Genomic DNA, 15439 nt, shown 5'->3' on the forward strand with positions numbered 1-15439 from the left:
TCAAATGGTATTTCTATGTTCAGTCTTTTGAGGAAAGTCATACCATTTACCACAATGGTTGTACCATTTTACAATCCCACCAGCAGTGCACAAGAATTCTAATCTCTCTGCAACCTCACCAGCATTTGTTATTTTCTATCTTGTTGAACTTTGCTATTATTGCTGGGGTGAGATGATGGCTTGCATCTCTTTAATGACTAAAGATTATGAGCAATTCCTCATGTGTTTGCATATTGTCTTTAGTGAGGTGTCTGTTCATGTCTCTTGCCCATTTTTGAATTGATTTGTTTGTCTTTTTGGTGTTGAGGTATTGAAGTGCCCTACAGATTTTGGAGATAAGTTCTTTGTCAGAAATGTCATAGGCAAATATTTTCTCCCAATCTGTAGGTTCTCTTTTTACCCTTCTGACAAAGTCTTTCAAGAATTTAAGAATTTAATTTGTAAAGTTCCCAGTCATCTAGCTACTCTCCTAACTCCTGTGCATTCTGGGTTACGTTTGACAGCCTATTTATGCCATAAATTAGGACCCCTACATTTGCCTCTATTTTATCGTTGATGGAATGTATAGTTCTGGGTTTTACATTTAAGTCTTTGATCCAACTTGAGTCTGTTTTTGTGTATGAGATGAGGTATGGGTCTTGTTTCATTTTTCTGCAAGTGGATATATAGTTTTGCCAGCACCATTTGTTAAAGAAGCTGTCTCTTCCCCATTTAATCGGTTTTGGATTTTTGTCAAAGATCAGCTGTCCATAGATAGATGGGTCTATTTCTATGTTTTTGATTCTGTTCCATTGGTCTATCTGTCTGTCACTATACCGATACCATGCTGTTTTGACTACTGTGGCTGTACAGTAAATTTTAAGATGTGGGAGTATGAGACCTACTTTGTCCTTCTTGTTCAGTAGTGCTCAGCTTATCCAAGGTCTTTTTCCTTTCCATATGAAGTTAGTAATTGGTTTTTCCATGTCCTTAAAAAAATTGTTGGTATTTGGATTGGGATTGCATTAAATGTGTAGATTGCTTTAGGTAGTATTGACAATTTCACAATACTCAATCTACCTATCCAAGAATAAGGCAGGTTCTTCCATTTATATAGATCCCCTGTTGTCTCCTGTAGTAGTGTTTTATAGTTTTCTTTATATAGGACTTTTGTCTCTCTGGTAAGATTTATTCCTAGATATTTTATCTTTTTAGTAGCTATCGTAAATGGTATAGTTTCCCTCATTTCTTTTTTCAGAGGTCTCTTTGTTGGTAGAGGAAGCCAACTGATTTTTATATATTGACCTTGTATCCTGCCACTTTGCTGAACCTCTCTATTAGTTCCAATATTTTTTTGCTGAGTTTTTTGGGTTTTCTATGTATAGGATCATATCATCTGCAAATAGAGATAGCTTTACTTCCTCTTTGCCAACTTGGATGCCTTTTATTTCTCTTTCTTGCCAGATGGTCCTGGCTAAGACTTCCAATACAATGTTAAATAGGAGTGGTGATAGAAGGCATTACTGTCTGGTTCCTGTTCATAAGGGGAATGCTTTGAATATTTCTCCATTAATAATAATGTTGGCTGTTGGCTTTGCATATATGCCATTTATTCGGTTGAGGAATTTCCCTTCTATCCCTATTTTGCTGAGAGTTCTGAACAGGAACGGGTGTTGGATTTTATCAAATGCCTTTTCTGTGTCAATTGATATGATCATATGGTTCTTTTCTTTTGTTTTGCTTATGTGGTGGATTACATTGATTGTTTTTCTGATGTTGAACCATCCTTGCATAGCAGGTATGAATCCCACTTGGTCAGGATGTGCTGTGTTTTTGGTATGTTGTTGGATTTGGTTGGCTAGGATTTTGTTGAAGATTTTTGGATCTATGTTCATAAGGAATATTGGTTTGTAGTTTTCTGTTTTAGTGGTGTCTTTCCCTGGTTCATAAAATGAGTTTGTGAGTATACCATCTTTTTCTATGTTCTGGAATAGCTTGTGTAGTATAGGTGTCAAGTGTTTCCTGAATGTTTGGTAAAATTCTCCAGTGAAGCCATCAGGGCCAGAACTTTTTCTTGTGGGAAGTTTTTTTGTGACCTGTTCAATTTTGTCCTTTGTTTTGGATCTATCTCTGAGTGGGATAGTTTAACTATGTCTTGTGATTTCAGAAACTTGTCCATCTCTTCTAGGTTCTCAAATCTGTTGGAGTACAGTTTTTCATAATATTCTGTCAGTATCTTTTTTATTTCATTTGGTTATATATATATTTACTTCAGTTGGTTCTGCTGAGATGACACCATTTTAATTTACTATTCTTGTAATTTGCATCTTCTCTTTCTTTTCTTTTGTTAGTTTTGCCAATGATTTGTCAATTTTGTTAATCTTTTTGAAGAACCATCTTGTTTTGTTGATTTTCTCTATTGTTTTCTTGCTTGTTTTTTTTTTTTCTCTTTCATTTATTTTTGTTTTGTATATATAATAATTTCCTTACTTCTAGATACTGTATGATTCTTTCGTTGTTCTTTTTCTAATTATTGGAGTTGTTGAGTTAGAGTGTTGATTTTGTTTCTTTCTTCTTTTTTTATGTGTGCATTTGTCGCTATAAACTGACCTCTGAGTACTGTTTTCACTGTGTCTCATAGGTTTTGGTTAGATGTATCTTCATTCACATTTGTGTCTAGGAATTTTTTTGTTTCACTTTTTATTTCTTCTATAACCCAGTAGTTTTTGAGATCAAATTTCTTTTGAAGAAGCCCAAGGTTATGCTAAAATTTTAAGTATATTTAATTTACTTGGGAAGTTGTACATTTGTGTACATTTGGACTTTTGTCTTGTTTTGTTTTCTCCATATATATATATATATACACACACACACACACACACACACACACACACGTTTTCCTTATCTTTCTTTTAAAAAAGATAAGATTAAGTATGTTTAGAAACTGAAGAGGGCAAAAAGACTCATTCTTCAATAGGGTAGTATGTGAACATGTTGGAGTCTGAGATACATTTGATGGAGAATTCCTGCTCTACTCTATCACTGGCAGAAAAATAAATACAAATTTAATTGTAACTTACATAAATCATGAATACATCATGTGTAATTTAATGAAACTTTCAGAACAATTTGATTAAAAGCTATAGTGCTTTTGTAGTTACAGTTACAGAGTGTAATATGCCTGTAAGTGGTGGGCTTCTTTAGTAGGAATAATAATAATAAGAGCTAAAATGTAATTGAGTTATTTTTATGGACTAGTAGTGTTACACATGCTTTGCATGCCTTATAGAAGTTATTTTACATGATTCTACCCAACAACCCTATGAGGTAGGTATTATCATTATCCGCATTTTACACACAAGGAAACAAGCAGAGAGGTGATATTTGCCATTAGTCACAAAGCCATTTATTGGAACAGATAGATCTAGGCAGTTTTCCAACCCATACTCTCAATGCTAGAGCTAAGGATGCTATAGACACTAGAGTGATTAGAATCAGGCAACTTCTCTCCTCTTCCTTCTAATCAGGTCAGTTAATGCTCTTTTTGATTGCACCATCCATGTAGGCTGTCAGCTCCCAGCTCCCTGGATGCACTGCTGCTATAAATCTATATGTTTCATAATCAAACTGTTTCCTTTAAAATGGAAAAAGAAAATTCTGCTATCAAATAAGTCCTTATAAATTAACACAATGCAACTTGTTAGGGAGTGTCCAGAGAGATCTTTGAAAATATTAGATGGAGCCCATTTAAAAATTCTGCAACAGATGGTTCATTTCCCATTAGCAAACAAAAGATCTGCTGCATCACCACACAGTTTCAAGTTATATAATTTTCCCCTGCATATGAAGATTTCTACTTGTCAAAAAGAAATCTTCTCTTCAAAGAGAGAGAATGAAAAGCTTTTTGAAAATTACTCAACTGGAATCTAAGTGATGTGAAGCATATGCTGTCTAGGAGAAACTGGTCACTCTACCCTAGTTTCAAAAGAGCTGTAGATGAGAGGAAACTAAGATATAATTTCTCTGAATGGCTGGGTTGGAAGAAATTCCAGCAGTTTGTGTTTATATCTTTCAAACTTCTACCATTTTACTTTTTTTTTAATACTAATTTTTTTAAAAAAGGAAAAATATCAGAAAGTAACAGAAAAACATAAATCTCCAATGTTTAATTCCTACTTCTATGTGACACTTTTTGTAATTTTTCTAGTACACATTGATTTCTCTTGTATTTTCTGCACTTAATTTCACATTTACTGGTACCTGTAGCTATCAAGTTAATTCCTGTTCATGACAACCCCATGCATGTCAGAGAAGAATTGTACTCCATAGGGTTTTGAATGACTATTTTATTGTAAGTTCATCATGAAGCCTTTCTTTCTAGGAGTCTATTGAACCAAAAACCAAACTGGCTGCCATCAAGTTAATTGGATTCACAGTGACCCCTCTTGGGTTTCCAAGGTAGAATCTCTATGGAAACTGATTGCTCAGTCTTCCTTCCGAGGAGTGGTGATGGGTTTGAACCACCAGCCTTCTGGTTAGCAGTCAAATGCCTTAAGCACTGTGCGTGGACTCAAACCTCCAACCTTTAGGTTACCAGCTGAACATGTCAACAATTAATACCACCAAGGGACTCTAGTTTCACATTTGTTGTTGTTGTTGTTACGTGCCATCAATTCATAGCAACCCCTCTTTGGGTTTCCAAGACAGTATCTCTAGGGAAATAGATTGCCCAACCTTCCTTCTGAGGAGTAGCTGGTGGATTTGAACCACCAGCCTTCTAGTTAGCAGTCAAGTGCCTTAGGCACCATCTTACCTTTCACTATTTTGCATTGCTATCTGTATATTCTGTTTCTCTGTAAGTCATTCACAGACTCTAATTAAAGAAGAGTCATTACTTCTTGTGTTCTGGCTTTCATTTTTCTCAGTAACTGTGTTCCAACAATAATTTTATTTTTCTCTTCATCTTCCATCACTCTTTGTTCTCATATGTATGTCTATATTTTTCAGCCATTCATGTACCAGTAAGGACATGTTGCTTCTATGTAAGCAACAAACAGAAAAATAATTACCATTGTAAAAAAAAATATTTTGCTAGATGGTATTAAATCATTTCTTACAATAGAAAATATGAGATTGGCTTTTTTTCCCCTCCATCTATTAATATGCATTTATGGGCCACCAAGCTAACAACTTTTAGAAATGATAATTTTTAAAGCAATGCTACTCACAACAAAAATATCTATTACTGTCTTCATTTAGAGCAGCAGTTTCTAACATACACATTTGAAAACTATTTCAAAGTAAAATTAATGGTAGGCCTCCATGTACTCAATCTTGTGAGAATACAGGTAGGTTTCATCTGGAGTGATTATATTCACTTAACATAATAATGCTTTATAAAAATAATTATCTTTCAATGAGGAATCTATGTTTGTCAGTAGAGAATATTTCTGTCACTTGCAGGCTTCAAGTCTCAGTGAGACTGTGCATTTCTTTGACCATTCTAATCATGCTTTCTTATCTACAAAGGTGAGAAATACAAAGGGATGGTGTAGACATTCTCTGATGTTAGTGTACTAAAAGACATTTTCAAACTCTTAGTTAATTAAGACATATAACTTTATTTCTCTTATTTCTTTAATGTTGCTCTTTACATTTTTTAAGCCTCTAAACTTCATTCTTTTCCATTCAAATGATAGTCAGAAGTTTCATTTCATTTTGTTTTGTTTTGTTTCCCTTTTCTCCTACAGATCTTTTTTCTTACTCCATTTTCTACTTAGTCCTTGGAAGATGGAGCAATGATAAAGACTTATTCCTGATGTAACAGTTAACTGTGTTATGTTCAAAACACCTTAAAGAACACTTCACTTTTCACTGTGGTGTTTTTTTTCCCACAGAACAAACAGAGAAACATATCCAAATATATTTGTCAGATTTGCTATTTTGATCTGTTCACACTGAAATTCTAAATCACCTCATGATTTATGAGACTCCAAGTGACAGTCCATTAACATGAATACAATCCCAAAATAAGATCACTAGGACTCTGTAAGCACATGAGTACTAAAATAGTGTGCATTTAAATAAAACAAAATAACCACTTATATTCATAAATCTAATCAGAGATGACATATACACTTTAAACTTATTAAAATATTGACTTATAATAAGTTTAAGGTCATATGTTATGTAGACTAAACAATGGTTGGTAGATGATGATTGACCCCTGTATTTTACTTTCTGATAGACAATAGAGCCTGCATTAACCCATATAGAGTGAAAAATAATTTGGACAACAAAATGTACATGAAAAAATAAATACAAAAGGATGACATGAGCCCTAGACATATGTGTGCATATGTATAATTACTCATAAAATAATCAACTATTTTATCTGATGTGAACTTCTTATCCAGTGATGTTTTCTTTAATATGAATTGTTTCAGTGTATTAATTTGTTTTCTTATTACCATTTCTTTTCCAATAGGAAGACCCACCTGCAGCTGTGCATTAGGATTCACTGGGCAAAACTGTGGTAAAACAGTCTGTGAGGATTTTTGTCAAAATGGAGGAACCTGCAGTGTGACTGCTGGGAACCAGCCTTACTGCCTCTGCCAGCCTGAATATACTGGAGACAGATGTCAGTACTGTAAGTGAGGGCAATATCTAAATCCAGTTTTATCTAAATTTCAGCCACCTCCTATTTTTCAGGTCCACTCCCTCTGTAACTACAACTCCAATGATTCTATAAATTATTCCTCATCTTTCTCTTATTTCTTCCTCCCCAGATTCCATGATCCATTGTTATAATCATGCCCTTGTGTGTACTCTCAACTCTTCCACTCTGTTTTACTTCTATTCTACTTTTTTAGGATATCACAACCACTTCTAAATCCAATTGTTCATCTATCCTCAAGTGGTGTCTCATAGCTGAATACAACAATATAAAAACACAGAAACATACAGGCAGATATCCTTTGAATTTTTATTACTAATCTCAAATGGATACTATATATGACTTGTAGTGTATTTCACTCATCCATTGACTCTCTTACCCTGTCTATGTCATACTTTGTTCTTTCCCTCAAACCTTCACTCTCACCTGAGGAATTGCTTCCTATTTCATTGATAAAAATAACACTCATCCAAAGAACACTTCCACAAGCTCTCATTACCAAACCTCACTAGTTACTTTCTCCTGCACACATGTACTCTGTTTTCCTTATTGTTGGTTGCTAAGAACCCCATGTGATGACCAATACTACATTTTCTACTTTGCAGTAAATATCTCTTAGCCATTCATGGACATATGTCCTGCAATTGTTCTCTTTCTCTCCAGTCTCATAAATGTTTTCCTCCATACATTTTTCTTTTTAGAAAAATTTTCTCTTTTTTCCCACATCTCCATCTAGCTACAACCTAATTTCTCTGCTCCTGTATTTATTTATTTTGACTACAGCATTGCTCTAGAGTTGTTGTAGTCTATAACCCCTCTTTCAATTTTCCTTTTACCTGAATTCAGTCAGGTTTTTATTCTTACATTCTACTGACACATATTTTATTAAAGATAATTCTATTATTTTAGTATCCTGCATATTGTCATAAAAAACAAACTCACTGACATCAATTTGAATCTGACTCATAGTGATCTCCATTGGGTTTCTGAGGCTGTAAATCTTTATGGAAGTAGACTGTTCTATCTTCCTTCCTTGGAGTGACTGGTGGGTTTGAACAACTGGCCTTCTAGGTAGCAGCCAAATGCCTTATTCACTCTGCCGCCAGAGCTCCTTGCATATTGTCATAACCACTGGTAAATTCTTAATTCTTATTTTTACTTCTATTATCAGCAGTTTATCACTCAATACTTCTTAAAACACTTTCATCACTTGTCTTCATTGGCAGTGAGAAACCATTCTCTCTAGTCCTTAATTTTTGTTTTACTATATACTTCTTCTCAGGGTCTCTTTCTGGTTCTCCCTTATCTCTCTGATTTGTAAACACTGAAGTAACTAACATCTCTGCCCTCAGATATCTTTTCTTCTATAAAACAATACTTACTGCATGAACCAAGGATTTTTGTACAAGGTTACACATCACAATCACCTCAATAGATTTTATGAAATGTAGTTTCCCAAACATCATTTCCAAAATTCTGATTCTTTTAGGCTGGTATATCATTTATGGAATTTATAGCTTTCCAGATATTTCATATACACAACCAAAGTTGAGACCCATTGTCTAGATAATTTAACCCAATTGCATGTTTTTTCAAACTGTCCAAATACTAATGATTATAAATGTATATTTCCAACAGAACCTGTCCCCTGAAAACCAGATTTTTTTATACCTAATTTCCTATTTGACATCTTGAGTTAGCCTGATTTTCCTACCCAAACGTATTTCTACCATAGTCTTTCTCATTTCTGTGAAGGAAAACACTTACTGTTTAGGCCAAAAATCTTAGTCATCTCACCTCTCTCTTTCTTTCACATGTTGCTATCACTCTCATTTTACATTGTTAAATATACTCACAATCTGAATACTTATCACTACCTCTGATCTCACCACCCATACCACCCACATCAGCATTTTTTTGCTTCCATTTTGACAATGTAATTTCAATGTGTTCTCTCTATGTCCTAAGAGTCTACTCTAAAAGAGGAGCTATGTTGTTGTTGTTATGTTCCATCAAGTCAGACCTGACTCATAGTGACCCCTCCTTGGGTTTCCGAGGCAGTATCACTACGGAAGTAGATTGCCCCATCTTCCTTCTGAGGACTGACTGGTGGGTTTGAACTGCCAGCCTTCTGGTTAGCAGTCAAGTGCCTTAGGCACTATGCTACCAGAGCTATAGTAGTACTTTTTATTCATACAGGGAAAAAAAAAATACTTTTCATTTCCAAGTAATTTGTGTTCTTTCTGTGTTCCAGGTACTCATAACCAATTTATTTTTAAATTAGTTCTATTATTTAATTATACTAAAGGAAAAGTGTTGCTTTTATTCTCATTTTACTAAAGAGATCACAGAAGAATAGATATTTAAATGGCCTCTTGAATATTACACAGCATGAGGGGAAGCCAAGATTCAAACCCAAGCAACCCACTTCCAGTGCCAACACCCTTAAAAGTTACTAAACAGGGTGGTCACTACATGGTTTTGTATCATTGAGTACCTTACAGAGATGACCTAGGACTCCAGACATTATTGGAACTACACAGAGTAGCATAGTATCAAGCTATGCGCACTAACGTGGAACAAGAATATTATCAAATATCTGTCTCTAATTTTGCAGTGAGTCTACTTCTCTTGCAGCAATGAGACAAATTTCATTTCTAATTAGTGTTTACAAGTATTCATTCTCCTTATATTGAGCCAGCCTTTTCTTGGCATATATAGATGCCATTACCCTAAGCAAATGCCCTTTATCAAATGGCTTGCTCAACTTTGCTCTTAAATGATGTGCATCATAGGCCAGCAAAACTTATCTGACAAATACAATTCAGTTATTGACTTCACTCATTGCTCTGTTCCTTCTTGCTCTATCATCACCCTCCTCTTTACATAGCACAGCAACCCAACAAATTTCCATTGACTAATTCATGAGATTCTTTCATTTCTGTTGCAGCATGCTTATAACCTGAGATTTTCAATGGAAACAAGGGTCAGCACCAAATACATTACTATGTAATGAGACTCCCATGACTATCCATAACTATTTTTGTTGCTTTCATTCTATTCAAACCTCATTGCTCACCCTCCCCCATGTAAATGTTAACTGCCCTGCCGTTGCAATTTTTTTCATACTATTTTCTTCATCTGGAATGTACTTTCTTTGAATTTCTCCTTATACCAATTTGAATGTCTCTTCACACCAAATCCTATCTTTCTGTCTAAACCACTACTTTCTATTTAAAATTGTCCACATATCTCTTGATATGAGCTAATCTATTACTCTTGGAATTTTCAAGTCATTCTTTTGGCTCTGATCAATTTCTATCTAGTATTATTGCTAATTGTGTGTATCTCTAATAGAACACAGGGACCTCTTTGAGGAAACATTTGTTGAATAAATAAATGAACAAATGAATACTCATACAGATGAATAAATGAATAAAATTATGTTGGATACATTTTAATAAAATAAAAATTAATTGATATATAATAGCTACATTGAATGAATATTCAACCTTATGATATTTGTGAATAATTTATATAGAGCAAATATTTATTCATGAAGCCCTCTGTATTTCTTGGTTCCCAAATGGTGCATCATCATAGAGAATCAGTTTTCTTTTATCTTTCTTTTCTTTTTAATTGAAGTATAACTATTCTTGATTTTTTTTTAACTAAAAAAATAATACTATCTTACCATTGTTGTAGCTATTTGGATTTTTAGCATGAATAACTTCAGTTAGCTTGTCTTTTAATTGGCAACTTAATGGAATCATAGTCTGAGGTAGCTTGATGCTTTATAAAAGACTGCATTATAATTTTATTATCACTATTAGCAGTCATAGCACTTCCCACATTTTACTGCAAAGCACTTATTAAAATTAACCAATTAATCCTTAGACAGAGGTTAAGTAACTTGCTCAAGGTCCCAAAGTAGTAATATTATAGTCAGAATTGGACCCCAGGAGTTGTTGATCAAGATGTCAACAAACATTTCCAGATTACAGTGATACTGTTCCCTGGCAGAATAATAAATCTGGAGACCATGGCATTAAAATGATAAATACAACAGCTGACAAATGTGTAATAAATTTAAGATCTATTAGATGTGAGTCGGCAGGGTTCAGTGGGTTTGGTGTTCTGTCAAAATTGTATCTTGCATATACAAAAATCTTCTCTCTATAAGTGAAGGAATGACAGAATGGTTCATTACAGTGCCTAATTAAAGGTCCATTTGTGGGAAGTAAAACATCAGTTCTTAGTTGTGCTGAGTAAAAACATTTCACAACTCTAATGCCAACATAAAATCTTGAGGTCTGAAATGCAAATTAATTTTAACAGCAGCAGCCCAGAGAGGAGAGTCTCAGATAAACAATGACATAAATAAAACTAAGTGTTCCTTAAGTAAATTGTTCAAGAGCATATATAGCCACATCACATGCTATTCTGGAACAATGCCTAGCATAAATCAAATAAATAAATAAGCATGACATTTTGCATTTAAACCTAGGTGCTGAGTATGAGGTCAAGAATATCAGGCATAAAGATTATCTTAATTATCCAGAGCAGCTACAACAGAAATATCACAAGTGGTTGGCTTTAACAAAATTTATTATATCATAGTTTAGGATACTATATGTCTGAATTCAGGATATCAGCTCCAAGGAAAACTTTCCCTTTCTGTCATCTCTCCCTTCAATATCTGTGGGCCTGGCGTTTCCTGGAGATCTCCATGTATCTTGGCATCAGTCTTTCCCTGGGCTTAGGAGGTTCTCAGCACAAAGATCCTGAGTCCAAATGATACACTCTTCTCCCTGGCTCTTCTTTCTTGGTGGTACTTAAGTCCCTCTCTGTCTTGTTCTCATCTGTCTCCTTTTATTTCTCATAAGATAAAAGATGATATAAGTCATACCCAGGGAAAATCCCCTTAAAGGAGATCAGGGTGTGACCTGAGTAAGGGTTTGTGTACCACCCTTTTCCCCTTACAATTGATTGGCTGATCACCTAAGATCACATCATGAGGGATTATTACATCATTACATAACTGCTGAGTTACATCATTACATAACTACCTAACCACTGAGGATCATGACCCAGCCAAGGTGACACATATTTTTTGGGAACACAATTCCATCCATAATAAGGAACATTCTAATCTGTTAAAAACAAAACAAAAAAATCCAACTGTTTGTTATTCAAATTCAACGGTGACTTACTTGTCCTCTTATTGATATTTCCAAAACCCTCTGCATAGGGACACATTCTAATTTCAATTAAAATTCAGCTTATGAGAAGTATGCCCATTATGGCTTATTCCCACTGCTTCCAATAAGTATAAATATTAAATAATGTTACAACTTTATAGAGGTAGGAGTAACTGTCAGTAATCCAAAGATATCATGTATTCTAATTGGTATTAGAACCATAGTCTATCAGGTAACTAATGAAACAGTTATGAACTGTAGATGTAAGCCTATCATATGCGATAATGTAATAGAATTATTTTTACCATTTGTCTTCTGAATAGCCTTATTCATTCATTCATTCAGTCAGTGGACATTTGTTGATGTCTTCAATGGGCTCATCACTGTGTTATGTATAGAGGGGTGTCAGAGATATTGCCTGCCTTCAAAGAACTTGTAGTCTAATGTGTGATTCAGAAAAGGAAACAAGTTATAATAAAGCAGTGCAATGAAACACAGAGAATACTAAAGCCCACAACAAATGCACAGAGTTCAGTTTATAGGGACAGGAAAGATTTCCTGAAGGAAGTGACATCTATGCTGAGACAAGGAATAAAGAAGCTATTTAAGTGAAGAGGGAAAACAGTGAAAGAAACAGCATATGCAAAGACCCAGAAGGGAAAGCCTTCTGAAATTTACATTTTATGTTTCTATTTGATTTTGCTGGGAGAAGGGTGGCAAGGAAATTAAGATTCATTGACTATGTGCACTGTTCTAGTCACAGAGATATATGCAATGATATGTTAATTTATCATCAAATGCTCACATTCTTTCTTAATGATAGTGAGATCACCCTTTCTACCTGTGGAATGGCTCATTTTAAGCCTAGTAAGATGGCAAAATTGACCAATCTCCACTTTAGAGGTTCTATATGCCTTATTTACATGGTCCTTCTCACATAAGGTGCCATGTGCATTATTTACACTATTATCAAGCTATCCAATCCCTTTGGTGGGCAACAAGCACCTCACATTTACTTAGTCCTACCCAGTCATCTGGTGGGAGTCACAAAGACCATAGCTAGAAAAGTCTTATCAACTAATTTCCTGCCTCACAAGATGATTTAAAGGAAATTATCAGAGTTAGGAAGAAATATTTTTGAAGACAAATTTTGTAATGGATACATTTTTGACTCTACAGTAACACTAGAATAACTAAAATCAGATTTATAATATAATGTTACATCATCATTTAAATGAAATATAGAAGCCATAATAATAAGCAGAAAACTGTTTTTGAGAAATGTGCTTATTTATATCTCAAGGAAATATATAAAAAGAACAATTTTTTTGAAACTGAGGTGGATTTTTCCAAGCAGATAGTATGCTCTATATGTGCTCTATATGTCTTCTAATTATGAAAATTAGTTTATTCAGCTGATATATCGAACACTTGTGAATATCACTCATTTTTCTAAAACTGGGGAAAGAATGGTTTGAAGATATGTTTCATATGTAAATTTTGGTGAAAAGAAACCAAATGGTGTATCTTTTCAGATTAAAATTCAGAAAAAAGCTAAAATTTAGAGTTATATTGCCAAAAAGGATCAACTATAGATCAGAAATGGTGTTTTATTGCCTTATCTTACTGAAATTCAAAGTTCTTTTTATTTATATACTAAGTTTCAAATTCCAACTCATGTTTACCAAGTTTATTGTTGATTATTTTTTGTCTCATGTGATGTAACTTTCACTTGGAATTTTAGTGATTATGGATTATTGAATGGTTACTTATGCTTACAGGCATAGCAGCAACTTGTTTCCATGCCAGCTACACAGATCTTTATTTTGAGACAACCCTTATCTCATAATGCACTAGATAGATTGCTTCAGCCCTCAATCACAACAATATGAATGGTTTGATCTGCCTCTGATATAATATGCCATATTAACAGTATAGACAACTATGTACTCTTCTTTCTCCAATTTAGAGAAGAATGCATATATAAAGTAATATGAAAGGCAATTAAAACTACTTACTGAAAGGGTAAAAATAATATGTCACACAAGTAATGGTTATTGCTGTCTGAAGTGTGATTGGTATTAAACTAAATGTGCCCAGTTGGGAGCCCTCAACAAACAAAATAAAATAATGCAAGGCTCTGTTTGAATAGAATCACTGATTATGCTTCTGCTGTACTTAGTGTTAAATAACCTGCATAGATTCATAAATAATTCTCTGCAAACAGAAATGAGTGTTTGGAAACAATATAGTACATAAATCACGCACAGGCAGAGTCACAGATTAAATAAAAAAGTTTACTTGTAGCTTATCTCAAACCAAAAAAAAAATGTTTCAAGTTGAATATCTCTGAATATATCATGCTAAAAGATTTAATTCCAATGTTAATTTAGAGTAATTTTTAACAATGATTTATATCAAATACAGTATGTCTACTGACATGTTTTGAAAAAATATGCCATGAAATAGGAATCTTTAATAGCTATAAAGAGAAAAGGCCTGAAAAGATTCCAATCTTATAATTGATACAATAACCTTCATGTTTAGCTACTGAAGATGTCATCATTACAAAAGGATACTATTACTCTAGTGTATGGGAAGGGTAGACAGTTTTTGGTGATTATATATTGATATAAACATTTCATATTTATCTAGATTATTGGTAAAAATGGCAAGACAGAAAAAAATTCAGTGTGCCATAGTTAGCATTCAAGGTGATAAAAATAAAGAGAATAAAAAATCCTAAGATCTTAAATGCATGGCTTCTGGGTCCCATGGTGCAAAAGGCCAAAGAAAGGAGGAACGATATGTTATTTATCCTATGGCTATGTAACCTACCAAATAAGAGCAGATTTTAGCCTAAATCGTTAACAATGTATTCACAATTTTATTTTTCTGTTGTTTCATTCTCATGAAGGCAATGATGTAAATATCATAAATTTGATTTGAATAAATGAATAATTTAAAATTTTCCAACAAAAAATCCAACAGTAAAAAGAGCAAAGTTAAGGGGAAAAAAGAAAGAAAGAAAGAAAAAAGCTCCCAGATATAAGCAATCATTTTTTACTATTTAGGTGATTAATTATATGAAAATGAACTATTAGGAAAATATATATTTATTGGAGGTTGCTCAAAAGAATCAGAAACTCATTAAGTGTCGAGCATCTTAAGAAATCAAAAGTCTTTTGGATCAGAATATCATTAGAAGGTTTATTCATAGGTCAAGTGGATAAATTTGACTCTTTAGATCTGCAGTAACTGAGGGTCCATGACCAACTCCATAGTAATAACATTAAATTTGATGAAATAATTTGCAATTTATCTATTGATTTTAAGAAATCAAAATCTACATTGTGATGACTTGAGAGCAAGCTTTCCTTGAAAAACAGTGGATAGAAATGAACACAGTGGCAGAAATAAAAAATTTGGGATGGGCATGACTGTGCAATGAATGGTGCATTATTTAACTGGTTAATAGCACCTTCTCAGAGGCTGGAATCTAAGTTACGTACATATCACAAAGAACTGCAATTAGGGTAGAATTTTTCAACTACAGATTTCAGTTAAATCAGGGGGCAGCATT

The 15439-nt window shown here is 33.8% G+C and overlaps 1 protein-coding gene across 1 annotated transcript in view; it reads left to right on the forward strand.

Annotated features, from left to right (window-relative positions):
* LRP1B (LDL receptor related protein 1B) overlaps positions 1-15439 on the forward strand; it is a 1967638-nt gene that overhangs the window by 1849789 nt on the left and 102410 nt on the right. The window contains exon 84 of the mRNA XM_007946050.1: positions 6467-6628. Within this exon, the coding sequence (XP_007944241.1) occupies positions 6467-6628 (162 nt within the window). The remainder of the gene's footprint in view (positions 1-6466; positions 6629-15439) is intronic.

This window comes from Orycteropus afer, unplaced genomic scaffold (assembly GCF_000298275.1).
Source record: "Orycteropus afer afer isolate SDZICR_OR568_19922 unplaced genomic scaffold, OryAfe1.0 scaffold00148, whole genome shotgun sequence".
Taxonomy (NCBI): Eukaryota; Metazoa; Chordata; class Mammalia; order Tubulidentata; family Orycteropodidae; genus Orycteropus; species Orycteropus afer.